General features: G+C 48.4%; 1 protein-coding gene across 2 annotated transcripts in view; it reads right to left on the minus strand.

Moving 5' to 3' along the window:
• Positions 1-25,968, minus strand: part of myo6b (myosin VIb) — a 39,996-nt gene that overhangs the window by 2,294 nt on the left and 11,734 nt on the right. Inside the window, exons 10-32 of one of the 2 annotated variants that reach the window (XM_062522942.1) lie at positions 25,021-25,101; positions 23,168-23,348; positions 21,733-21,877; positions 19,547-19,704; positions 18,953-19,044; positions 18,438-18,510; positions 16,431-16,558; positions 16,084-16,179; positions 15,605-15,775; positions 14,319-14,357; positions 14,049-14,142; positions 13,687-13,817; positions 13,451-13,528; positions 12,982-13,111; positions 12,724-12,814; positions 12,349-12,499; positions 11,194-11,402; positions 10,779-10,857; positions 6,406-6,566; positions 4,206-4,244; positions 2,759-2,862; positions 1,986-2,117; positions 73-291 (exon numbers count right to left, since the gene is read on the minus strand). In XM_062522942.1, the coding sequence (XP_062378926.1) occupies positions 73-291; positions 1,986-2,117; positions 2,759-2,862; positions 4,206-4,244; positions 6,406-6,566; positions 10,779-10,857; positions 11,194-11,402; positions 12,349-12,499; positions 12,724-12,814; positions 12,982-13,111; positions 13,451-13,528; positions 13,687-13,817; positions 14,049-14,142; positions 14,319-14,357; positions 15,605-15,775; positions 16,084-16,179; positions 16,431-16,558; positions 18,438-18,510; positions 18,953-19,044; positions 19,547-19,704; positions 21,733-21,877; positions 23,168-23,348; positions 25,021-25,101 (2,782 nt within the window). The remainder of the gene's footprint in view (positions 1-72; positions 292-1,985; positions 2,118-2,758; positions 2,863-4,205; positions 4,245-6,405; positions 6,567-10,778; positions 10,858-11,193; positions 11,403-12,348; positions 12,500-12,723; positions 12,815-12,981; positions 13,112-13,450; positions 13,529-13,686; positions 13,818-14,048; positions 14,143-14,318; positions 14,358-15,604; positions 15,776-16,083; positions 16,180-16,430; positions 16,559-18,437; positions 18,511-18,952; positions 19,045-19,546; positions 19,705-21,732; positions 21,878-23,167; positions 23,349-25,020; positions 25,102-25,968) is intronic. The other variant, XM_062522943.1, reaches the window with a different exon arrangement.

The raw sequence follows: 25,968 nt of genomic DNA on the forward strand, positions 1-25,968 counted from the left end.
GCAAGGTCATGGCATCGCGGTAACGTTTACAGTATGTTGATAAAACGGATATGATGGTGTGAGCGTCGGCACCTGCTACGAGCACTATGGGCTGCTTGTCGGGGTGCAGCTCCATCTGCCGGGCGATCCAGGGCCCGTCGAAGTGGGCGTACCACCAGCCCTTCTTCTTGTTCTGCGGGTCCTTGTACTGGTCGGCGGGCCGGATGAAGGGGATGCGGAAGTAGCGCTGCTGGCGGCTCATGGCGTTCTCCTGCTGGCGGGCTGGCACGGGCGGCGCCGGGTTCTGCTCGGCTGTGGGGGGGGGGGGGGGGGGGTGAGACGGGACATCGCCACTTTAGCCTGTTAATGAATTTGCTCTCCAGCTCGTCATCCAATCTTGTTAGACTAATGGCAGGTCCAGATTGTGGTTTTGGCCAGGGCCAGCTAGTTCATTAGATCACATGGGCCACCTGCATGGGCTCCCACTGCTGGCCCATCAACCGAGCAGGAGGAGAAGAGAGCAACGGAGTGGAGCATGCATGTGCTATTCATAAGAATCTAGAGAATGTCCCAGAACCCAGCAAAGGGATCCTGAACAAGCTATGATCCGTTTGGTATTCTTACTGTTACTGGCATAAATCAGGTTCCTACATGATCTGATACTTTTGCCTGGGCATTAGATGTTCAAGCAATTCTGTCTGCTCTGTACATCAATCAAGCTACCTGCTAATCAAGCTCTTTTTGTAAGCAACCACAGTGTCTTCTTCATGTGATTAAATGAAATAATACTATTACAATCTCTCCTGGGTTGCATACAGTACTTGTGTGCACTGTATACTTTGAACACAGTGGCAAGCATTGACTGTTGATATGGTGCCCTGATTTAACACTACTGGGAGTGTTATGCAAGTCTGCCGATATTTTTACTTTTTCAAAATCACACTAGGCCTGTGGTACAGTACCCTATGAGAGATATCATCAACATACCACATGGGCATGAAAAAGTATGCCAGTTAAGTAGGGACTCAACTTAAGCTTCATGTCACCTAACACTGAAGAGTCCCAATCTCTTTGCCAGAGGCAGCCTCGTTAACGTCAGTCTGCGTGTCAATGAGCCTCACACACACAAACACACACACACACACACACACACACGCACACACAGCTAGGATTCACAGTAGGACTCCGACTGCCACCAAAGTACACTCACCAAGCGGGAGAGAAATGCAAGGGACACGGAGGGTTACCACAAAGAACGGCGTGGGGATAAAACTCCTTTTGTTCTTCCCACAGAGATGCACTCAGAGAAAAAAAAAAACAACACACGCACAAAAAAAAAAAAAAAACTTTTCATCAAATCAAAGAGATGAAGTAGCTTTTGGAGCCAGCCGCGAACAATGTGGCTCTGTCCCCCAGACGCCGCGGCGCTCGCAGGCATCCGAACAGCAAACGGCACCCCCTGAGGCACACAGACCGCATCTGAGGGTGACACGGCTCAAAACAACCTGGATGCCACAAAGCGATGCACAGAGAGAGAGAGCGAGAGAGAGGGAGAGAGAGAGATAAAGGGAGAGAGAGAGAGAGAGAGAGAGAGAGAGGGCAATTGTGGTGCCAATGGCCTAGGGGTATGCCTCAGTGCCACGACAGACAGGAAGCCTGCCATAATTAACAAATAGCGGGAAAATTGTCGTCACCGACAACATCAGTGAGCGAGGCTGGCTGTGTTTACCTTGCCTTTGCTTTCTCACCCAGGATCACACCTGGGCCTTTTTTCTGCATGGAGAGTAAAGCTTCATCTCCTTAAACTCGGGAACAGATTACTGTAAGCTCGCTGCAAGCCCGCGGAGACTTCATTGTAAAAAAAAAAACGGGGGTTGGTTTTTAAAAGGAAAACCGTGCAGCGTGTGAGTAATGTGTCTGTCTGTTGCTGAGGACCGAGGAGCACACACACACTCCTGGGCTGAGGGGGTTGATGCCGCCGCTGCTGCTGCTACTGTACCGCTTACCGTAGTCGGTGACGGACTTGGGCGCCCTCTGCTCGGTGTCCGTATTGCGCTTCTTGTTCTTGGACTTCCAGGCGTGGTACACCTTCAGGCGGCGGTGGAACTCCTCTCGGCAGGCGGCGAGCAGCTCGATATCTACACGTGAAAGACACACCACCACCACCACCGCTCAATACTCGGGGCCCGGGGAGCCGTTCAAAACGCATGCATTTTTAATAAGGACACACAACTCCACAAAACATGCAATGCCGCGAGTAAGAGAGAAATATATTGATTCCATTTTAGGTGGTTCTAAGAATGCAACATCACAACACTTCCTCAAGGTGACATTACAAAACTGTCTCAGTCAGGGAAATACAAAGAGGCTGATTCAGTGAAAAGTCCATTAAACACCTGATATAAAGTCTGATCATTTTCTAAGCTGGACATAAAGTCAGGAAATCTTTAAAGCGTCATGAGATAAGTTACAAATCATATCACAGCCCACGATAACTATGGAGACAGACAGAGGAGGTCTAGAGGTTAAAGAGTAGACAGACAATGCCACTGAGTGACACTAAGGACAAATGGGTTGAAATGGCCTTCCATTAAACTCTTAATAGGTTGCGAAGGTTTCCACACACGCACAAGTACTTTCTTTCCAATCTATATACTTTTACAGCTTTGTATACAGTCAGAACACTGTTCTCAGCACTCAGTCTACAGTCGTTATCAGTTTATTTCAGTCTCTGAGAAGAGAACCCTTGGTGTGGCGCAGACCGGTAGAGCGCCCTTACCGCAAGAGGTGTTGATGGCGTCGCGTAACTCAGCATACTTCCACTTGCTGAGGTCATACTTCTTGACACCAATCGCGGCCTTGCTGGCTTGCACTTGGACTCCCCTGGAGTGGAACACAAAGAGGGGAATGAGAGAGGACTAACAATGATTCATTCAAACAGTGACAAGTCTCCAAAAAGATTTACTGCTCAAAGTTGATGGAAACGCTCAAACAGGATGAAAGCAGTGGTCCCTTTGAGGAGACACTACACGGATTACACAAGACTGGCACATTCTACGGTATTTCATTTACAGCAGGCCTGACATATAACCCTGCTCCACTTCTCAATAGATTATCTGAGTGTCTGAGGTCACCACAAGCCAGTGGCCTAGCTAGTTTGTAAGAATAGCATTAGTAGAGAAAGGGAGCGTAAATCAGTTGGGTCAACCAAACTGCCCTTTGAACTGACATTCTTTCCCCCACCCCCAACAGCACACTGCCTGACTCGTAACGGCTATCCCATAACACCATCCTCTCATCGGTGTGGGGATCACGTCAGGAGCCATCTCCTGCTGGTTTGAGACCGATAAGTCCACGGAGCCGAGGGGATTTACTGGAGGCATCCGAGGCTCTCCCAGAAGCTTTGGAGTACTGGGGAGTAGTGGCAGCCCTAATCCAATTGGCACGGAGAGAGAACGCTTGTCATCAACAGGGCGCCCAGTTTGGTACCAACCCCGTCTGAAAGTCACGCAGTGACATTGACCTTTAGCTGGCCCAGTGCCGGAGGTTTACAATGGGTAAGTGCCATTTAGCTGAGGGGCAGTTATGTCAATGTTAGTCAATGTCACTGCGTGACTTTCAGACGGGGTTGGTACCAAACTGGGCGCCCTGTTGATATATATTATATAATATATAATATACTGTATATCAACAGGGCGCCCAGTTTGGTACCAACCCCGTCTGAAAGTCACGCAGTGACATTGACCTTTAGCTGGCCCAGTGCCGGAGGTTTACAATGGGTAAGTGCCATTTAGCTGAGGGGCAGTTATGCAGACCAGTTGGCTGAAGGAGGGCTGAGATTCCCACACAACGCCAAAGACATACTGCTACTGGGTACACAGTACACTGTGTGGTGGACTGTGAGTAACATCACAGGAGAAAGTCAGGTTGAAGGGCTAAAGTAACCAAGTAAGTCTGGTTATGAAACAACATGGTTCAACCATTGCCAGGATGGATTTGGAGGATGGATTTAGTCTTAATGACCAAGTGTATTGTTCCCTAATCAAAAAAATCAGATGAAAAGATCAAACGTGGAGAATCAAAGGAATTCAATTTCAGGAGGATGATTTGCTGTATTTGATGTGATTCTTGCATGTGATTTCATGTTTTTTTAATCTTTGCCATCTGGGTGATTTGTTGGGTTGATTACCCCCTCACTTTCAAAGGTCTTTGTGCGGTTCACCCACCTAGCCAGAAGTTCAGCTATTTCTGTGGCCAAGTCACTCCTGGAGGAACATAACAGACAGCCATGTGTTCATAAAAAAACACACAACAACCCAGATCAAATTCACTGCCATCTAAATTACCCCTCCACGGTCCGATTTCCAAGCTCCCTGTTCTTCACCTGTCACTCATTCCCACAGGAGACGTCACAGATGTCTCCTTGCTGTTTTATCAGCCAGGTTATTAGCCACACTGTGTGTGTGTGTGTGTGTGTGTGTCTGCGCACGCTTGTGTGGATGTGTGCATGTGTGTGCGCATGTGTGTGTATGTACCGTACGTGTGTGTGTGTGTGTGTGTGTGTGTGTGTGTGTGTGTACACACTGTACACTGCACTGCGACCACCTCCAACAGCTGTGAAGGGGAGGGCGAAGCTCCTTAAGCGAGTGCCTGAGCGGGAGTCATTAAAACGGACACCTGCGTGATTAACCCACCATGGCAGGTGTCATGCCTGAGTCCCCTCGGCCTATGCAGGGGAGATCGCTGAGCGCCATAAGCCAAACGATCTGACACCGGCTCACACGCAACGAGAAAACACACCCAAGCACACGACTTTCACACACACACACACACACACGGACGCACGCACAAAGATCAGTGTCAGCAGAGACACCTGAAGCGTGGTCTGATGGCACATTCCCAGACCTGACTAGCACCACGCTAATCCTAAGCATGTGAGGGGCAACCACAGCACAGAGACCTGTCACTGGTGGAGGACACACACACACACACACACTACACAGCAAATACACCTGACTGCATTTGGACCACTTACAGTACATCTGAAAATAAACATCCTCTCCACGATTAAAGGGTTCTACACTGAATAGACACGTACTGTATAGGATTAAAGATAATAGGAGGCCAGCATGTGTGAGATGTTATAGGCAGCTTTCCACCACAGGGAGTCAAATGAAACAATATTCCAACAGTAGGCTAATGACTCCTCGGGGAGTCCTTCTGTTCTTATCATTATGGGATTTCAACATCTATTCTTTTCCACCGATTTATTATGGCATAACACAATCCTGAGCTCTATGCCATTTTCCTCTCATGATGTAATGCTGCCTATTGCACCTGTAAGTAGACTGCAGCAGATGAAATGGTAGATTCTATATTATAGGTTGTCTATATATTATTATTAGGTTAAAATACTACATGAGCTTTGAAAGTGCTAGTTACAAAAATGTTCATGGCCAACCCTTGTTGCATTGCCTAAAATGCTTGAAAATGGCATACGTTTTATGGTCAGGGTTTTTTATTTTCCCAGTACAGGTATAAGCCTGAGAGCTTAGCCCTTAAAGTTTTCATCCTTGGATATCCCATAGTCTATCCCACAACTGGGGTTATGTAATGCCTTTCAATTCCTTCACTGCCACAAACAAACAGAGCAGTTGCTAGTTTGAGAATGCTCTGCCTTTGAAATTCGCTTTTTGGACGACTATTCGCTTGTTTTTTTTTTGCTGCAACAAATACATGCCAAATCAAGTGATCCTCTGGTCCAGCAAACACAATGCAGGATTGATTCCTGGGTGCATTAAAGAGAATTTGGATTAGGCATCAAATAGAGAACCGGCCCATTGTTTTTGATGGCTAGGCAGTCAGGGTGTAAGCCTCTATCTAGGTTGGTGAGAGATTTGGCGGCGAGATTAAGAAAGTATGGGAGAGGAGAGGGTCTCAAGGAGAGTCACTGTTGAGATCTATAGACGAGCTAGAAACAGGAAGGGGAGGGGGGGAGGGATGGAAGTTTCTAGATCTTACTTCTCTCTCTCTGAGAACGAGGCACATGAGAGATCGTAGCTGGAGAATAAAAAAGAGAGAAGTTACACAGCCACAGCATGAAGGAGTCTTCTTCATACAAGACACATTAAGTGGTGATGCACCTTAAGTGGTAAAAAATAAACTTCATAATATGTAACCTTGTATGGATATACATTACATAATATAAGCATAGACTGTGCACAAATGTGTAGGTTTCACATGCTTTCGCATAATGTCAGAAATAATCAACTGCAATGAATCTCTTGAGTTGAATTCTGAATCCTGCTTTCGTGTGATAAACACTAGAGTAGGTGATTGAGCAAGTGGCTTGTTGTGGGTGATCTATTTGCTGTCATGTCTGGGGCGCTGTGGTGTGGTGTGGTGTGGTGAGGGGAGTGGGCACACCTGCGCAGGCTGGGGTCCATCTGGGCCTCCTCCTGGATGAGCTCGGCCTCGCTCTGGGCGATCCTCATGGCCAGCTCGCGGTCGCGCCGCTCCTGCTCCAGCATGGCCTGACGCTGCACCGACTCCTCGCGCTCCAGCACCAGCTGCTTCTCCATCTCAGCCTGCACACACACACAGAGACACACACACACACACACACACACACACACACACACACATGCAGACAGACAGACAGACAGAAATACACACAAACACTCAGTTTCAGTTCGGTAGACCTGATAGATTTTAATATGACAGTGAAACCATTATAAGATCCTTGCTAAATCTGTGTAACCTGAAACATATAAAACATTGTAACCTGTAAGGACTATATACAGTATGACGTTGTATGAGGAAAACGAGAAAGGGGCCACTTTCAAGAGTAAATCATACAAGTTTTGTATATAAAACACATTGCTGGCATATAAGTTTTTTCTATATCTTTTCCATATGGGAAAACACATACACATACACAGAAAAACACACACACATTCAGATGTAACTTTCAGGCGTCATTCATCTAATGCATACAATTTCACCCATACAATTCCTCAAAGTAATTGTTGATTTGAGGAATGTCTATTCATCACCATCATCAGTAGTTCATTACTGATATCTGACTTATAAACCATGTGAATTGTATTCGAGCACCTTTCCTTATCAAACTGTACGTCTCCTGCACCCTTGACCAAACATCTATACAGATGCATGGTTTTACATGATATTTAATCTAAAATGGCTCAAATGTCCATATGTTGAGAAGCGTTTGAAAAGGACAGATTTAACTTGTTCGGCTCTTTCGTCTCAGGACACGGAGGAGGACAGAGAGAGAGATTAAGGAGCAGTTCCCTCCTGCACTCGCTGTTCCATACCGCATCCTGTGGTGCCAGGGATTTAATCACAATCCTGCCAGGTACGAAAATATGGCCTGATCAGCCATGTTATTGGGGTTATATTGCAGCTAATAAGCCTGTCTTACTATGGCGAGTCTAGACGGACGACCTACAAACAGACCAGGCTGGCAACAAAACAAACAGCCTGCCAAAGAATGTGAGTTATTTGAGATCGCTAAGGACTTTTAAAGGAACAGGGGTGACCTGCGAAATGAAATGTTTATAAACATTGTTAATGTAATCAGTGCCCTTTTCATATACAGCAGATGAAATAAGTATTGAGCACGTCAACGTTTTTTTCAGTAAGTATATTCCAGTGAGAAATAAGCATCGAATACGCTAAGAAACAGCAGTACACCAACGCAATAAAGGCAAGGAACGAGCTGGAATCTATCTGTGCAAATCAATATAAACTAAGTTAGTCCATAATGATGGGCTAATAAAAAAGTTTTTCGTTGCCAAGGTGTCAAAAAACATTTCATGATGGGTAAAAGCAAAGAGATCTCCCAAGACCTTTGCAAAACATATTAATGGGACTGGTTACAGGTGCATTTCAAAACTTCAGAATTGTCAAGTAAGCAACATTGAGGCCATTATGTGCAAGTGGAAGGAACATCACTTCATCATCAACACACAATCTCCTCGCAAGATTTCCGACCAGGGAGCTAGAAGGATAGTCAGAGGAGTAGCCAAGGACTGCTCGAAGAAAGCTTCTGAAAGACTTGGAGGCAGCAGGTACAATTGTTACAGAGAAAATCATAGGTAATACCAGAGAGGGTTAAAGCGGAGCGAGAGGCACAAAGGTTCGATCATTACCGCGTTCTGTCTTCGCAAAGGGGAGGGGGGCGAAATCCCCCTTTAAGCAGACCTGTTAACATTCAAACTGAACTGCTTGCCAATCTCAGAGATCTCAGAGATCGATATCCCACTATGACGTCTTTGCGACACGCCTCTTTAAGCAGACAGGAAGTGTTCGGATTTTTCTTCCATAGAGATGCATTATGTTGCTCTATCTTGTCAGTAATTAAGGATCTTTGGTAATGCACTCCACCGCCATGGCCTCTATGCACTCTCCCCCCGCATGGCTCCATTGCAGAAGAAAGACTTACGAAAGAAGCTTTTTTGCTACACAAAACTGGGAGAAGCCTATGAAATACTGAAAGAATGTAGTCTGGTCAGGCGAGGGCAAAATTGAACATTTTGGATGTTATACTACACACCATGTTTGGAGGAGAAATGGCACTGTACATCACCCTAAAAATACCATAACAACAGTGAGGTTTAGAGGTGGAGGCATCATGGTGTGGGGCTGTCTTTCATTTCATGGTACTGGCAGACTTCATACAGTTGAAGGAATGATGAATGGAGTCATTTCTTTTCCCGGAGAATCTTGCCATCCACCAGGATGATGGGGATGAGACATGGCTACTTGCCCTCCAGCAGGACAATGATCCAAAGCATTCAGCAAAGGAAACTCTCAATTGGCTTCAGAGAAATCCAGAAATCCAATTGAACAGTTCTGGAAGTTAACTAAAGATCAGTATTCAAAAAAGGGACCCCTGGAATCTTTAAAAGAATGGGCCAAAATCATACAAACAATGGTTGATTAGTTTCTTCATACAGGAAATGTCTTGAAGCGGTCATTACAAATAAAGGCTTTTCCACAAAGTATTTAAGACATTTCAGGGAGGGGTGTTCAACACTTTTCTACCCTTCAGCTGTTGAATGTCTACTGAGGTTGTCCAACTGGCTACACTTTAAAGAAATGTAGACATTACAAGGATGGTCTGAGTTATTTTGGGTTTCTCTTGTCCATGACCTCAACTGGCCGTAGGGAGGTCAACTGGCCGTAGGGAGTCTGGAGTAATAAAAGCTTTTCTTTATCATGACACCTCTTTTTCTTTCATTTTATGTACCGCCGGTTATCCTTCAAGAATAACCTGTTTTAGACTTTGTCTACAACAGACATGTTGCGCTCATGCTCGCCTAGGATACTTGTGTGCAACCTGTTTCCGGCGTTGTGAATAAAGCTTTGTACTCTGACATATGGTCAGCTTCCCTGTGCGTTACTTTTTGTCGACAGTATTTGTGGATTAATACTGTATTTTCACCACGCTCAATACTTATTTCCCCCGCTGTATCTACGATCATCCATATCCCTGTTCATGTGCAATATGCAGCTACCCGATAACAAAGCCAAATAGCTAATCACATCATTCACAGTGAAACGAAATCCCTTCTGTACGTCTTTGAATGATCACAGAGAGAGCGATAGCAAACTTTATAAGCAGAATGGATGATGGTCTGGAGGGCATGGAGGGCTGGAGGGGGGGGAGGAGGAGAGGACGCAACCCAGCATGAGTGAGGGGAGAGCGGGGTGGGGCGGCGGGCGAGTGGGGCTGCGGCGTGAGGAAGGAGAGCCACGGCAGGGGTGATCCATCAAGAGCACGTGGGGGCCGTCGGGAGACCGGGCGGCGCGGCGCGGCGACGCAGCGGCATCGCCACGGGAGACCGGGGAGAGAATGACTTTCACTCAGCGGGAACAATGTGTTGCTGGCTCGTCAGGGGCGCAGGGGCCGTAAACACGGAGAGGGCCCCCAGAGGGAGGCTGGCTGGCCGGGACTGGACAGGGCAGAGAGAGGCCAGGCAGAAACATCAGCGTCAGCCTGATACTGCTGGGGCTACGGAGTCACAGAAAGGCCAAAAGACCAAGGCCGAGGCAGCTCTGGTGAGGAGAGGGTGTGGAGAAAGCCAGCGGCTAAGATATCAATGTAGAAAGGGAAACTGCGAGGAAACTGGGGCTATGCAGGTCAAGACAGAGATAAAAAAAAAAAAAAAAAAGAGCATCCCAGAATGTGTTGTGTAAACACTGGAGGACTGGGGCTATGAAGCCAAATGAGAGGACGAAAGATCCATGTCGAAACAGATCAAGACGCATCTTAACTTGTCTCAAGAGTCTCAAGTCATCTCAATAGTCTCAACTCGTCTTAACTCAATACTCAACTTTTTCCTCACTATTCGGTTTTGAACTCTTTCTGGGTCCAATGGCTTTCAGACTCGCTTGTTGTTCTCCATAGAGAGTAAAATAAATTTGCTACTCACATTTTTCACAAAAGCCTGGACGTTACCCTTGAATATATAATCTGGCTGCACAGTTACAGTACTTACTCAGTTAAGTTTAGCGATCGCTCGCTAAAACGGAGGTGATTATGACAGTCTACAAGTTGCAAAAAACGTCTTGCTGCGCTAGTAAACGTCTTTTGACGAAAAAAGCTGTTGGGACAGTAACGTAGGACGTAACAACCAAATGTTCGCCATCCTCTGAATACAACTAACTGCAAATCGGAGTACTCTTCACAACCCTTCACATGGTAGTTGCTCAGAGATTTCAGCCCAGGCCTGATCTCGGGGAGGATGAGGAGGATGAGGAGGGTCACCCACCTGCAGGAGGCGCTCTTCCTCCTCCCTCTTCTTGCGCTCCTCCTCCTCCTGCTTCCTCTTCTGCTCCATCTCAGCTTTCCTGTAGAGAATAGGGGGAGGGGGGGGGGGATGTGGGGGGGGGGGACCAAGGACAGGTGGAGAAGTTAACCACAGGTGCATTCAAGGACTGCACTCAGACGCATAAAACAATAGAAACTCATCACAGCACAAACAAACACAAAGAGCGCCTCCGGTAGCTTTGTAAACAAAAGGTACAAGGCGCTGGAGGAAAAAAATAAATACATTTCCAAGTCATCAGGCCTAACAGACTTCACAAAGGCATTTCATTACAATGTTTATTTAATTCTTTTGTTTGTTTGTTTACGCAGTGCTCCGGGGATAAGGAGTCTGGTGCAGGAGGCAAGGTGACACTCACAGGCGGCGGTCCTCCTCCTCCTGCTTGCGGAGGCGCTCCTCCTCCTCGCGGCGCTTGCGCTCGCCCTCCATCTCCTGCTGGATGCGCTTGAGGCGCTCGCGCTCCTCCTCCTCCTGCTTCTGCTTCTGCATGGACGACAGCAGCTGCTCCGAGCGCTTGACCAGGCCCTCGTACTCCTGCTCGATCTGCTGCCGGCTCATCACCGTGCTCTGCGTTCGGATGGGGTTGAGGGTGGGGTGTTTGGTGGTGGTGTTAAATTTGAGTTTGGGGGGGGGGGGGGGGTAGGGGACAGAAGGGACAGCACATGTGAGATGAAACAGAGAGGGACAAAGGACTCTTGACAGTCGCAACACACTGCAGAACGTCAGAAGTGAAAAGTTCAGAGACAGCGCTGCAAATGCGCAGCGTCGGCATTCCAACTCAAAGGATGCCGTTTGTACACAACTGCCCTGGTGCATTGTTTTGTTACCTATGAGGAACCCTCTGCTCCCAAACATAAAAGCCACAAAGTTCCAGCCGAGCTAGACGGAACTCCTCAAAAGCAGACTCATCTCTCCTCAGAACCATAAACAGGAAGGTAATGACTGTCCACCCCTCTGGCCTGTCAGACTAAAGAGAAAGAAGCCTTCCCTTTTTAGAACAAAATAAATCTACAGAAAGCCACGGGCATGATGCATAGCTGATGGTATGGTATATAGCAGTAGACCGGGGAACAATACATCATGAGTCACAGCTCCATAATGCTAATTTGCCAATCAACGCTGGTGATGACAAGTGAATTGTGGGTGGACATTTTCACCACGCTCATTTAGCGAGCTACAGCTAAGTCCAGCGAAAGTCTACTTTTCAGAAGTTTCAGAGTTTCAGAAGGTGTCAAGATCCCCCGAGTCTAATCGACTACAGAGAGCTTAAGACAGGAGCAAAATCTCCACATCAAATGCACCCTGCTTTTAAAAAGAAGTTTTGGGACTCTCGCCCAAGTAGCCTTCTAGCCCTTGAGCGGTGTATAGCCTTAATTGGTTTGGTGCTATGTTACACAATAACGCTTCAATGACTTTCCAATACAGAGGGTGGTAGCTAGGGGCAATCTAAAAGCTCTGTCACAGATCGACTAAAAGGGTTAATCTGAGCCTTGGGGTGGTGCGAGGCTCTCACCTTAATCTTGGCCATGAGCGCGTCAATGGCGGTGCCCAGCTCCTGCACCTGTTTGGACATCTCCTGCTTGCCTTCCTTGAGGCCGCTCACCGCCGGCGTGAACTTCTCCAGCGTCTTCTTCAGGTTCTTCACCTTCACCAGGCCGTCGATGCTGCGGCGCAGATATCACAACGCGCTCCGTGAGCACACGCTAACACACACACACACTAACTCATGCTAATGTATGCTAACACAACAGTAGAGTTTTTAATTGACGGGATTTCATGGCACCAGTTGCACGCCCAGCTCGATCACGGAGAGAGGCTTTTTAAGTATTCCTGGAGGATAGAGGGAGATTTGAGTGTGTGATGAGAGGGGACGTAAAAAAACACCCACCGCGGCTTGTGCCTCCTCTTGCATAACCACATGCGCACCGTCTTCTGAATCTTAATGCAGGCCTGGGCTCTGTACTGCATCTTGTTCTTTACTGTGTGTGATGTGCGGGGGGGGGGGGGGGGGCAGATGAGGAGAACAAGCATTCAGATCATGCTGGCAGATTGTAAATGGTAATGCTAAGTGAGAAAGGAATGGAGGCTCTGTAGTGTATAGTCCCAGGGGGCTTTGCGGAGGGTGTTGATTGAGGGGGTGACGTACGTTTGATGACGGACAGCGCGCACCACTGCACCTTCTTCCAGCGGCTCACCACCAGCCACTTGTTGACCCGCTTCACCAGCTCCAGCAGGTGCTCGGGGTCCGACTTCATGATCTGATCGAACTCGGCAAACTGTCACACAGACACACACGCACACACACACACACACACACACACACACACACACACACACACACACACACACAGACACACACACACGCACACACACACCCACACAAAGACACAGACACGCACGCGCACACACATGACACAGGCAGACCCGCACACATACCGAAACACAGACATACCGACACACGCACCACACGCACAAGGACTTGTTTTACGCAATCAGCAAGACAAAAAAAAAGTTCCGAAGGAGCTGTCGCCCTTGGGAGCTGGGAAATGGTATGCAGATGTATGGACTGAGTAATGGAGTTATGTACAGGACTGCGTGCGCTGCAGTTACAATACCTTCCCTGGACGGAAGAAGACCCGCGTGAGGCCGAACTTGTAATCATTATCATTCAGTCCCAGAGCCTTGAACAAAGCCTGTGGAGGAGAGGGATAAGCAGGCGGATCACTTTCAAGGCCACCAAACATATTCCATCATACTACGAGGACCTTGGCAGTCCAGGAGGGTGTGAGGTGTGTGTGTAGGAGTGTGTGTGGGAGGGGTGGGGGGAGGAGGGGTGGGTGGCTGGTGGCACCTTGCAGAAAAGCCGTGGGTCCAGCCTGGTCAATTTGTCAGGCATATACTGCTTGTACATATTGTAGAGCTCGTGGAAAGGTGCTCTGGAGGGGAAGCCGCCCTGCATCAGGTCCAGCACCGACACCATGCCTGGTCAAGGAGGAGGAGGGGGAACACAATGCAACAGGCCATTAAAGCCCAGCCAGCGAAATGAACACGGACAGACACACACACACATGGCCCTGCCTAGTGAAGGCCAATCCAGGTGGCCGTGAGTAGTAGGGCCTGGCAATGAAAACAAGGCGCTGGGATGAGCACCAAACGGCGGGGCATAGGAGTGGGAGTGGGTGAGGGTCATATCTCCCCTCGCACAGAACGTACCGGAACACTGCAGCTGCGAGAGGATCTGGGCGCCCTCGAACTGGTGGCTCACCATCTTCAGGTTGGGCTTGACACAGCGGATGAAGCTGGAGCCCTGGAGAAGGGGAACAGACAGAGAGAAAGAGAGAAAGAAAGAGAGAAAGAGAGAAAGAGAGAGAGCACACACACAGGGAGGCAAAGTGGCAGTGGTTCAAACAGAGGTCTCTGCTGGCAGCAGATGAAAGGCAAAAGCAGCAGACGGTGGACTCGGTGAAAAAGAACTCGACTCACCGTGCTGCGGAGCTTCTCTAATAGCAGGTTCAGCTGAGTCTGCAGCGGGAGGGAGAGAGAGGGAGCCGTGTTATTATTGTTGCTGTTATGTAGTGGGTCATTCACAGGTAACCAGCGTGGGACACCACACACACAGCAAACACAGGGTTAGGGAGGTGAAATGAGTGTGTACACACAAAAAAACTGTGCACACACACACAGGCCAGAGAAAGCTGCATGGGCTTCCCCATCAGGTCGGCCAGAATGACGTGCTTTGCATGCAAACAAAGTCTCTTTAGAACGTAATATGTTACAGCACGGCAAACAGGTATACATCAACTGACGTCAGGGGAGGTCGGTCTATTAGGGAATGGAAATAATAACACACATTGTTGGTGCTTATTAAACCAGTAAAGGCTCACGATAAAAAATGCCATAACCAATGTAATTCAAATGAAGGGTGCAAGAAGAACAGCGAATGAGTGGGTGGGTGAGGAAACGATCTGAGATTGATTAATTCATGCTAAAGAGGATCAGAACCAAAGCCAGCATCAGTGCTCTGTTATTGAAGCAGCAGCACACTAGCCCAAAGATGAACACTCACACACAAGGCGACAGCAAAAGAGCCAGGGAGACCATCGTGCATCGTGTGCAGGACACACTGGTCAGTGTCTGGCAAACCGCTGTGGACAATCGCAGGGCATGGAGAGCAGACAAGTGGATGTGGGGGTGGGTGGTGTTATCTTCACTGTTGATTCATCCTATGCCACCCCCCACCCCCTCCTTTCAACTCTCCCTCGACTACCTTCTGTCTCTCTCTCCCTCTCTCTCCCTTCTACACACCTGGACTTCTCCAGCTCACACCAGACACTGATTCTCAGGGAAAGGCGCGGAAGATGGGAGGAAGAAGTCTAAGAGAGGAGAAGGAAGAGGGGGAGGAGGAAGAGGAGGAAGAGGGAAAGGAGGAGAGGAAAAAGAAGGAGAGCACAGGAAGAGGGAACATTAGGTCAAAGGTCACCAGAATCAAAGAGAGGGGGGGAAAAATGTCCAGGAGAAATCTAAAAATCGCAAATTAGTTCTGACAGCACAGATGTAGAATTGATGCCCCGCAGATGATCTCCGAGCTTAAATATTCCTAATGCTCAGCAAAACGCAGGATTTCTGCGCAGCATGAAGAATTTTGAAAAGTTGAGGAGAAGTGAGAGAAAAGAAGTGAGACAGAGAAAGAGGAAGAGGGAGAGAGAGAGCACAATTACAGTGCCGGTGGGGGAGGGAGGGAGGGAGGGAGGCAGACAGACATCTCTCACCTTGAATTTGTTTCCCACACTGATGAAGCCGAGCTTGCCGGCCTTCTGCTTGGCATCCCTGGAGTTGCTGAAGTTCTCAAAGAGATCCTTCACAAACTTGTCCTTCGACTCACATACCAGGATCTCCAAGGACATGTGGAGGGCGTCATTATTCTTCTCCACAAACTGGGTCTGCACACCCACACACAAGTACACACACACACACACACACACATATATAAACAGGTCATGGAAAAGCACACACACACACACACACACACAGAGTCTGATTATCCCATACACTTCCCATACTCCAGAAGAGCGACACAAATGAAGACATGACATATAAGGAGCTGCTTTTGATCTAAAAATAAGACAGGGAACCTCCACCATATGCTCACCCTCAGTCACGCAGTACGCTCAATGCCACCGTGATTAAGGAACTGTGTTCTGTGGTAGCAGATCTAAGTGGAGGAAGGTCTACCACGCTGCGTTCTTACCGTTTCATAGCACACAGCTCCCGCAAAGTGTCGGACGATGAAGCCTTCGTCGTCTCGCAGATTCCTATGCACTGTCAGTTTGGACTTCCGGGGAACCTGTAGATCAAAGCCACACGAAATGGTGAGGAAATCTAGTCTTTTAGACTCTACAGCACATTCTAAAAAGCCCGGCGTGTTTTTAAAGAGGTAGCTTTGATTCTCTCTACTCTATTTTTCAACATGGCGCTCCCCAATTCCCTCTTCCCAGTCGAAGTTCTATTTGAAGTCGGCCCCTCTTGAAAGAGCGGGGTCGACTTTAAGCCTTGAAGACGGACGAGCCGGGCGAGATGGAGAGACGGGCGTCTCACCGTGAGGCGGAAGTGGTCCTTGTGCTTGCTGTGCACGGCCTCGGCGAAGTGCAGGTCACTGGCCTGCGGCAGGCGGTTCTCCTCGTCCAAGATGTCCAGGATGCCGACCAGCTTGGCCTCCACCAGGTCTGGGTGGCACAGACAGACAGACAATGTAGAGATTGAGCAGAGATGTTAAAAGTCCAGCTTCAGAAAGTAAAAGTCCAACCGTGTATTGGTCACACAGGTGATCTCACTAATTAGTTGCTCTACCTAACTGAACTGAGTTGTGATACTTAGAATCAGCTGGTTTAAATGAGTGGTTGACACAGATATGTGGTAGGACTTGTACTTTCTGAAGCTCGACTAGCTTTTTTACATATGATTTATTTGTGGAAATTTCAATACAAGAGTTAATGTACAATAGTACAATAGGGGGGGAGAGAACTATGAAGGAGCATGTGCAAATCTTTGCTTGTGCAAATCTGAACTTGCGAGCACAGGAACTCACTGTCAACTGACAAGCTGTGGAGTTTTAAGAGCCCCGTGTCTGTGACAGTTGTAAGTATGCGATAACACGGCGTCACGCTAGAAAGAGAATAATTCATAAGGCGTTTGCTAATTGCAGATGACACCGAGTCCTCCCGGGCACAGCCAGGCCGCGGTGCACTTGCGTGGGCAGACACCTGGACCGGAGAACGGCCGGCTGCTGGGAGAACACGGGCGGGAGTGCCAGCTCTATTGGCAAGTTAGGATTCCTGACAGACGGTGTAAATGGAAGCAACTGGAGACGGCGCAGCTAAGAGGCATGATTTTACTCATTAGGCGGAAAGCAATTTCCCAAGCACAGGTGCATCATAACCCCAAAATCGATGAATGCGACTATGGGGTTATGAGTTATGTGAGGGCAGATGTGGATTGTGTGAATGTGCGTTTGTGTGTTTGTGTGTGTGTGTGTGTGTGTGTGTGTGTGTGTGTGTGTGTGTTTGTGTGTTTGTGTGTTTGTGTGTTTGTGTGTGTGTGTGTGTGTGTGTGTGTGTGTGTGTGTGTGTGTGCGCGTGTGCATGTGCATGTGTGTAACATCCATTGAGGCAAAAAGCGCACGCGTATAGGAGGTGGTGTACACACCTGCACTTCTCGGGCACATTTAGAATCCTGATATGCACAATAACAGTGTCCCCACAACACACCCTGGCATCATCTGCTTAAGTGGCAGACACCGTGTTCTCTCCTTTCAGTGCAACCCCTGAGTCATCCTGTCTCAGTCCTCCCTTCTCGCGGAGAGACACTTTCATTTCACCCCCTGATCCCTCTCTCACTCTCTCTCTTCTCTCTCTGTCTCTCTCTCTCTTCTCTCTCTCTTCTCTCTCTTCTCTCTCTGGTACATTTCCACCGGCACAACATTAACTGAGAGGGGCTGGAGAGAGAGAGTGTTGCGTGCTGCATGGCTTCATAGATTCAGACTTGCTCCTCTGAGTTGTCTCTAGAGATAGTGGTTATTGGTAATGGCTCACAGTAATGGTGTTTCCTCTCTGGGAAAGAGATGGCTACTTTTCTCTGTATAGAACCTTGTGGTCTGACTGGCCAGCCTACTGGCCTGTCTTCATAACCGCTCTGAACTTGTGACTCTCAGTTTGCTTTCAGTTTTCAGTAACCTGATTTTTTGTGTTTTGCTCACGCTCCCCCAAAAAATGTATTTGGACATGGGAATTATATAGCTCTTGAATGGGACACAGCCAATGTGTTATCTCATGTTTGTATGTGGTGGCAGTGTGTGTGCTTGTGCGTGTGTGTGTGCTTGTGGGTGTGTGAAAGAGAGAGAGAGAGAAAGAAAGAAAGACAAAGAGAAAGAGAAAGATAGAAAGAAAGAGCATAAGAGAGAGAGAGATAGAGAGGACAATGTGACATAACATGAGTATAATGTGTGTATGATGCCAAATTAGCCTAAATCTACAGAAGGGAAGATGGTGATTAAGCCCACTAATGACGGCCATCCACAGCATTTGTAGCTCCACTATCAGCCCTTACCTATGCAGTCCTGGTTGTCCACATAGTGCACCTCGTTCACCCCCAGGCCTTCTCTCTGGTACAGCTCTTGCTCCTGCAAGCCAAGCACAGGGATATCAGACCTACCTCAGCACCCTACACATACACTTACACCCACGAGTCCGTAATCCACCAGCCGAGACTGGTGTGGTGTGTGTCTGAGTGTGTGTGTATGTGTATGTGTGTGTGTGTGTGTGTGTGTGTGTGTGTGTGTGTGTGTGTGTGTGTGTGTGTGTGTGTGTGTGTGACGTCAGGCGATTATTGAACTGCGGGCCGTGTTACGAGGGGAAACATCAGAGTGAATCAGAGTGGTGGGAACCGACAGATGTCCCGCTGCGCACTGACGCAGCTCATGTCAGCTGTGAAATTCTCCCTTCGTGAGTCATTAATGAGGAGGAGATGGCTGACGCTTGCTCTCTCTCTCTCTCTCTCTTCTTTCTCTCTCTCTCTCTTCTCTCTCTCTCTCTCGCTCACATTCCCCCATCTCTTTCTCTCACCTCCTTTAGGATGCGCTCGTTGAAGAACTGCTGCAGCTTCTCGTTGCAGTAGTTGATGCAGAACTGCTCAAAGCTGTTGTGCTCAAAATATTCTGAAGGGCAAACGAAGGAATGAGAGGAAGAGAGAGGAGATGAGAGAAGGAAAGAGAGACAGACAGAGAGAGAGAGAGAGAGAGATTAAGATTTCATTATTTATAAAGCACTGGGCATGTTCCAAAATAGCTCCTAAAATCATTTCCCTGCTTGCAGTGTATCTACACGTAAGTGCCCCATCCGTTATGCCAGTCTGTCACACAGTCTTCTAGTCGCCATGGACTGGCAGAGCTGCCATCTCATCATCAGTCACTGTTTTCTGCCCGCTCAGGTGGCCAAGGTCTCAGCAAGCAATTCCCAAACTTTTCAAATGTGCAAAACCCAAATCAGCATGAAATTGGATCCCTCCTTAAAAGGCCATGCGACTGAACAGATATATCAAATAAAGTGAATTAATAAGAAATTAAAAATGTGCCCCGCCAGAGTGTTCTGAGGGTAAGTGGTGTGAAGACATGAGTAATCAATTCGTATGATATTAAATTAATTCGCCACAGCACTAACCGAAGCCAGCGATGTCCAGGACCCCGATGAAGTTGGAGGAGGTCTTGAAAGGGAAGCACTGGTTGACCCTCTTGACCACGTGATCAAAGAGGCGGCTGTACACGGCCTTGGCCAGGGCATCCCGCGCGTTGTTGGCCTGTTCCACCTTCAGGGGCACCCTGGGAGGGAGAGGTGAGGAGAGAGAGAATGGGAGATAAATAGGCCGCAGAGTCCGATATCTGGACCACGGGTGGTCTCGACTGCGGTCAGCACAGGCACCTTCACACGCGCTCAGCCTCTGGCTCTCTGCCCCTTTTTCCTGCCGTGCTTCTCAGAGCACTACAATGCCCCAGGTTAGGAGAGAATAAACAATACAAACACCTGGGAAGTCTCATGGTAGTGGGGGGAGGGTGGTGGGGGGGCGTGAATTATTGATTTGCTTTGCTGACACCACCGGTTTGTCGGCCATCGGGCGTGCTATTGCACTTGCGTTGCCTTCCCACTTTCCAACAATACAACTTCCTCACACCTTTTGAATTCAATTATTTAGAGTGGAGTCGGACTGCTAACGCTTGATGGGAATGGCAGGTCATAGCCTCACCTCTAACTGTTTCCAGTACTTTGGGAAAAGAACAAGACAGAGGACAATGTAGAGAGTCAACAGAGTTTATGAGCGAGTGTGCTCAAGTGCATCTGAGTGTGAGTGTGTGTGTGTGTGTGTGTGTGTGTGTGTGTGTGTGTGTGTGTGTGTGTGTGTGTGTGTGTGTGCGCACACCTGTGAAGGTGTGTGACTGAACCCTGGGTGAACTATAGGAGTTGGAGGTGTTCTGCCTTGTAGCATGCTTCATAATTGTACCAAACAGCTTTCTTTTCTGCAGCATAGTGACTGATGGTCACTCAAAGGTCTCCCTGGGTGGTGTCCTGCAAATGGCCATCTGCTGCTGCTGCGGTCAGATGGGGCTTTTCTCCCTGAGTCAGACCAGACCCCTACTCAGATGCAGGCCAGCCTCCTTCCCTCCCTTCACCATAACCTCACCCACCTGCCGTTTGCCCAGTTCCCTTCCTGAGAGGCCCATGCACTATTTATCAGGCTAAAATACTCCCCTGTCCTGCATCTGCACCCACTGAAATATTTATCTCTCCCGCCTCCAGCCCGCCCCCCCCCCCCCCCCCCCCGTCACTCAAAACCCCTCGCCGAGGGCCAAGGAGGGACGCTTTTCTTTTGTGAAGGGGGGGGGATGATGAGGTTCCTGAATGTTCTAAGATCTTCTGAGACGGGAGACGGGGAGAGGAGGGGGGAGAAAAGTCGGTGCCTAAGCGTGGTGAGGTCAGGGCGAGAGTGCGAGAAGCCGCCCCAGTAGAGCGTGAGCCCGGCCAGGGCACGGAGTACGTACTGTTCCTGGCAACACTAATGCGGCTCACAGGCGCAAGTCACGAATGACTGGAGAGAAGAGAGGAGAGAAGGAAGAGGAGAGAACGAGGGAGAGAGGGAGAGAGGGAGGAAGGGAGGAAGGGAGGAAGGTATGAAATGAGAGTAAGCTAGAGAGAGAGAGAGAGAGAGAGAGAGAGAGAGAGAGAGCGAGCAAAGAGACTATGCTTTATCTCATATCCAGAATTAAATCAGTCTTAGTTCCACTTTGGCTTTCGCCCATTGCGCAACCAATAAAAGTAAGGCGGCTTAAATATAACAGACGACTTTAAGCGCCAACCAGACTATTACAGTCCCTCAGCCAATTTGGCAGTGCCAGCTCTCATTAAACATCAGGGCACATATCTTTCAACTGGAGAGGGGCCACGATTAGCTATTTTTAGCTCCACGGTGGCAGCACTTTCTTAGCGGGCGAGAGGAGAGAAAAAAGAACTAATCATGACTGGACCTAATGAGGGTGTTAACATCAATAAAACACACTCCATTAAATGTGCTGGTGTAACTACATTGGGGACTTTAGATTGATGGCATGGGGAGAGATCTGTAAGGTAAGAAATGTAAAGTTCCCTCTATGTATTTTTTCCCACAAAAGGGTGCTCCTTGCTGCACTACGGCATGGGTGTATATAATGTACGGTAATGTATGTACGACACCACGGCAGACAGTTACTGATAGTGACTGATACTGCTTATTTATAAGCTGTGGGCACACTCGGTGGCGTAGTGCTCCCTTGCTGGCAGAGGCGGCACAGTGAGGCTTTGATGGCCGAGCTGCTTACTGGATGACTGTGCCTTTAGCGCCCCCTGCTGCCGGGAGCATGACCCTGGTGGTGAGGCTGACCCGCAGGTCCTCCTGGTCCAGGCCGAGCAGCTCCGCGCAGTACTGCAGCGCCTGACTGGACTGGTTCATCAGGATGCAGCCACCTGGGTCACACAGAGACACAGAATGCACAGGACACAAATAAACTAACATATGGGCATGCATGTATGTATATCAGCACCAGAAACAAAACAAACTTAATCCCCCCCCCATACACACATACACACACACACACACACACACAAACTACATAAGCAAGAAGACAGAAATAGACAGACACACACACTCTCACAGACACAAACACACACACACACAAACAAGGGCACCGACACAGGCCCACACACACATACCGCACCAGCACTGCATCAAAGCCGATAACTAATGTGATCTGAACGACATTAAGGGCGTTTTAAGGGGAGAGCAAGATGTGATATGAAAGCAGTTCCTCTGCGTCCCCTCCCAAATGGACCCGTCACGGCCCGAGACACAAGAGCAGAGTAATGGAGATGGGCTCGCTGCCACCGCCGCACCTCCGTGCCACAGACCGTATTAGTCTGCAGATAGCGGCGGAGCGCGGCCATCCATTTTTGATGGGCACGGATAAGAGACGGCCATTGATAGAGACCTCCAGGAGGGGGGACACTCCTCGCCGGGGGGGGGGGTTTGTTCCGAGTGCGTATGGACACTCTAAGAGCTCCTGGCATGCAGGGCGAGGGAGAGAGAGAGGGAGAGAGAGAGAGAGAGAGAGAGGCCGCACTTTTAACGAGTGCTCGCCACCTCATTCCACCAGCCAACTCTAGAGCTGCTTACTTTTTTTTTTACGGGGAAATGGAAAGAGGGGAAACTTTCAGGGCTGGCGGCACTAATGTGAGCTAGGAGGTGTGTGTGTGTGTGTGTGTGTGCGTGGGGGTGGGGGGGGGGGGGTAGGTGGGGGGGGGGGGTAGGTGGGTGGGAGGGTGGGTGGGGGAGAAAAAGTGGAGCAGGTATCTGGCTGGCAGATAGCTGGCACCCAGTGCGGCGGCGGCCAAAACCAAACCTCTCTCAGGCCTGGCAACATATCTGAGCCGCGCTAATGAGCTCCAGAGAGAAGCTCGACGAATAACCAGACGGGGGAGAAGAGACAGAGAAGGACAGAGAGAGAGAGAGAGAGAGAGAGAGCAGTGGGAGAGGGAGATGGGGAGAGAGGGAAAAGAGAGTGAGAGAGAGACTAAGAATCATTAAGAGAGTGATTCAACAACATTGCAATGAATGCTTTGACAGTTGGTGTGTATGTGTGTGTGTGTGTGTGTGTGTGTGTGTGTGTGTGTGTGTGTGTGTGTGTGTGTGTGTGTGTGTGTGAAAGGGGTTGTGTGTGGATAGAGAGGCAAAGAGCTAAGAAATCTGCTCAGACTCACCCGAGGTGCTTCCCGTCTCCTCAAAGTCGATGTTGCCCAGGTGCAGCACACCTGCCACTACTCTGAACAGGTTCTGCTTCTCCGTGTCGTCCAGGCCGATCCTCTTCATGGCCACGCACATCCTGTTGAAGTCGCCCTGGTCGTCCAGCAGCGGGTCTTTCAGCGCTCCCACCTTGTCGTGCTGCAGGACCACAGGACAAATCAGACGTCTCGCCACCGGTCAAGTCACAACAGAGTTCCTCTGGACACACGCCTTTGAAACCTTTCACCAGAATCAATGCTACTTGGGCTTTGTTAGAACTCAAACGTGTAGGCAGGCACCCTTTAATCAGAAAGGAACATGTTCAAAAGGTCAAATGTAGGTTTGCATGGAGAATCTAGTCTGTTCTGATTAGAGGGCTACCACAGCAGAAGCAAAATAACTCCCCAATATGTCACAGAAGATGAATCCATAGTGGATAACACTAAAAAAACAAAGCATACCCTTTGGAACCCAGGCTGAAACTATGGAAGAGTTTCACTCTTACTTTTTAGCAATTCATTAGAACTGTATGCTGGCTTCTTCTCCCAACATGATGGAATGAGAGCATCCTACTGTGACACTGGGCTTCATGCAAAGCTTCAGACAGTCAAATGTCTCCATAAGAAACCCATGCTTTTGTTCAGTACAACCACTTCTAGAGAAACAGCCCCATGCAAAATTCACCCAAGAGAAGGCATGCATTATCCTCACTACCAGTTTAAACATGTAAATTTTGGGCGTACAGAATTCAGAGAACGCCCAGAATTTACAACCAGAAGGAGACACACAAGAAAATAGTGTATGCCCTAAAAGTCACCTTATTGTCCTGAAAATACGGGGAAATGGAGCAAGTAAGAGAGATGTAGAACTCGGGTTAATAACAGCACATGATAAGGACTGAGGGCAGAGGTACCACATGGCTCTCTGCAGAAATATTGAATTCGTACAGTCGCCTTGGAGAAATCCAGAGCGGAGCAGAGTGAATGTGTGTTCACAGCTGTCAATCAATAGAGGCACTCACGGAGAGGTTTAAATTGGGAGTCATCTTAAGAAGCAGATCACGCCTGACTCCAGTAGTAGGAGATGAAAATATCTCTCTCCGTCTCCCTCTCCCTCTCCCTCTCTTGCTCTCCCTCTCTCTTTCTCCATCCCTCCCTCTCTGCCTGAATTCCAGATAACAAGTCTCGTAGTCTGGTCACAGAGGGAGGGAAACGGTGCACTGTTTTTCCGATAACAATAACAGGAATTCCACGGCTCCCCACACTTCTGCGCCACGCCACGCTGTGGTTCTCGCCACGGCGGTACATTATTCATCAAAGCCCTGAACTCATTTCGGTGCATCACTAATTCCTCTTGATGCAGTGTTATTAATAATATTAGGAAGTATTGGGCACGGATCACTTTGTTGTGAGAGGACGTCCTCTGCATTCCAATCGCAAACAGATTTAGCACAAGACTTTTGACTACTGATTTTCAGTTTCTAACAAAACAAAAAACAGCGCAAAGAGAATTAAGTAAAACATGTCCATGTCTCCTTAACTAATAAAACGCGTTTTGAACACTTTAATAAAATTCTCCTTCATCATCACAGCATTTAATCTTCTGTGCTCAGTGGTTGGGGTGAGTGTGCCTGCCCCAGAGCGTGGGCCTTGTCTCCAGACGTGACCCCCAGTGACCACCCGCGAGGTCTGGGGAAACTGCCACCCTGTGGACTTAATCTGCGGGAGGCTCCAGACTGCGACCTGGGGGGGGGGGGGGGGGGGGTGGAGAGAAGGAGGGAGGGCAGGAGGGAGAGAGGGAGGGAGAGAGAGAGAGAGGGATTGCCAGGTACCTCAGCGCTCTTCCGGTTCTGCATGATCTGCTTATCGGAGTCCATGCTGGCAAAGTAGCGTGTGCAGCCACGGTTCAGGTACTGCGTAGAACAGGCGGGAGGAAAACAAAGAGCGTCAAAGAGCCGTGTGAGAGTAGGAATATGCTAATAGTGGGCCCATTTTTACTACATGTGCATGTACACAGCAGACCTTCCAGAATAAAAAGAGCGGTTCCTGGACATCATAATGTATTATTAATGATGCTGCTCTGTCAAGTACAACAGATAGATCTACTGATGCCAAAACCCAGAGAAATTAATTAGTGATTTTTTTGTCTACTACAGTTGATGCCATCTGCTTGCAATGCAGACTACAAACCAAAAGTGACACCTAGTGGTCAATGAGAGAACTGAGAGAAGACTGGCACAAAAATACAAAAGAAGTCTTTGTACAAGCAAGAATGAATAAAGGAAATGGTAAAAATGGTAATTATCACAGTAGCAGAATGCACAACTGAAATGATTAAACAAACACTCCATCTGAAGTGTTATCTATACTGTACTCAAAGCATTGAAAACTTCTGAGTGAATGAATAAACTGAAGCCTTAACATCAACCAACAATTGGGACTGTGCGTCCTCAACACACTTGAATGTGTACGGAGGAGGACACCACTTGCTTTAGGAAGAATATGTGATAAACAATCTGTCACATACATGACTAACATAGTGAGCTTGGTGGAGAAACAGCAATCGGTCAAAGCGACTCATAATCGGCCAGGTTTCTTTTGGATAAAGGCATCTGCTAAATATCAATCAGCATTAACTTCAACTTTAAGTTTATCTCATCTCAAACCCAGAATCACCAAAATGCCATTGTTAACACAAGACATGTTTGACATGTCTTTCGAAGAACTGTTCCATTGACCAGTTTTGTTGAATAGAAGAGAATTTGGCAGAATACTCCAAT

This window comes from Sardina pilchardus, chromosome 20 (assembly GCF_963854185.1).
Source record: "Sardina pilchardus chromosome 20, fSarPil1.1, whole genome shotgun sequence".
Taxonomy (NCBI): domain Eukaryota; kingdom Metazoa; phylum Chordata; class Actinopteri; order Clupeiformes; family Clupeidae; genus Sardina; species Sardina pilchardus.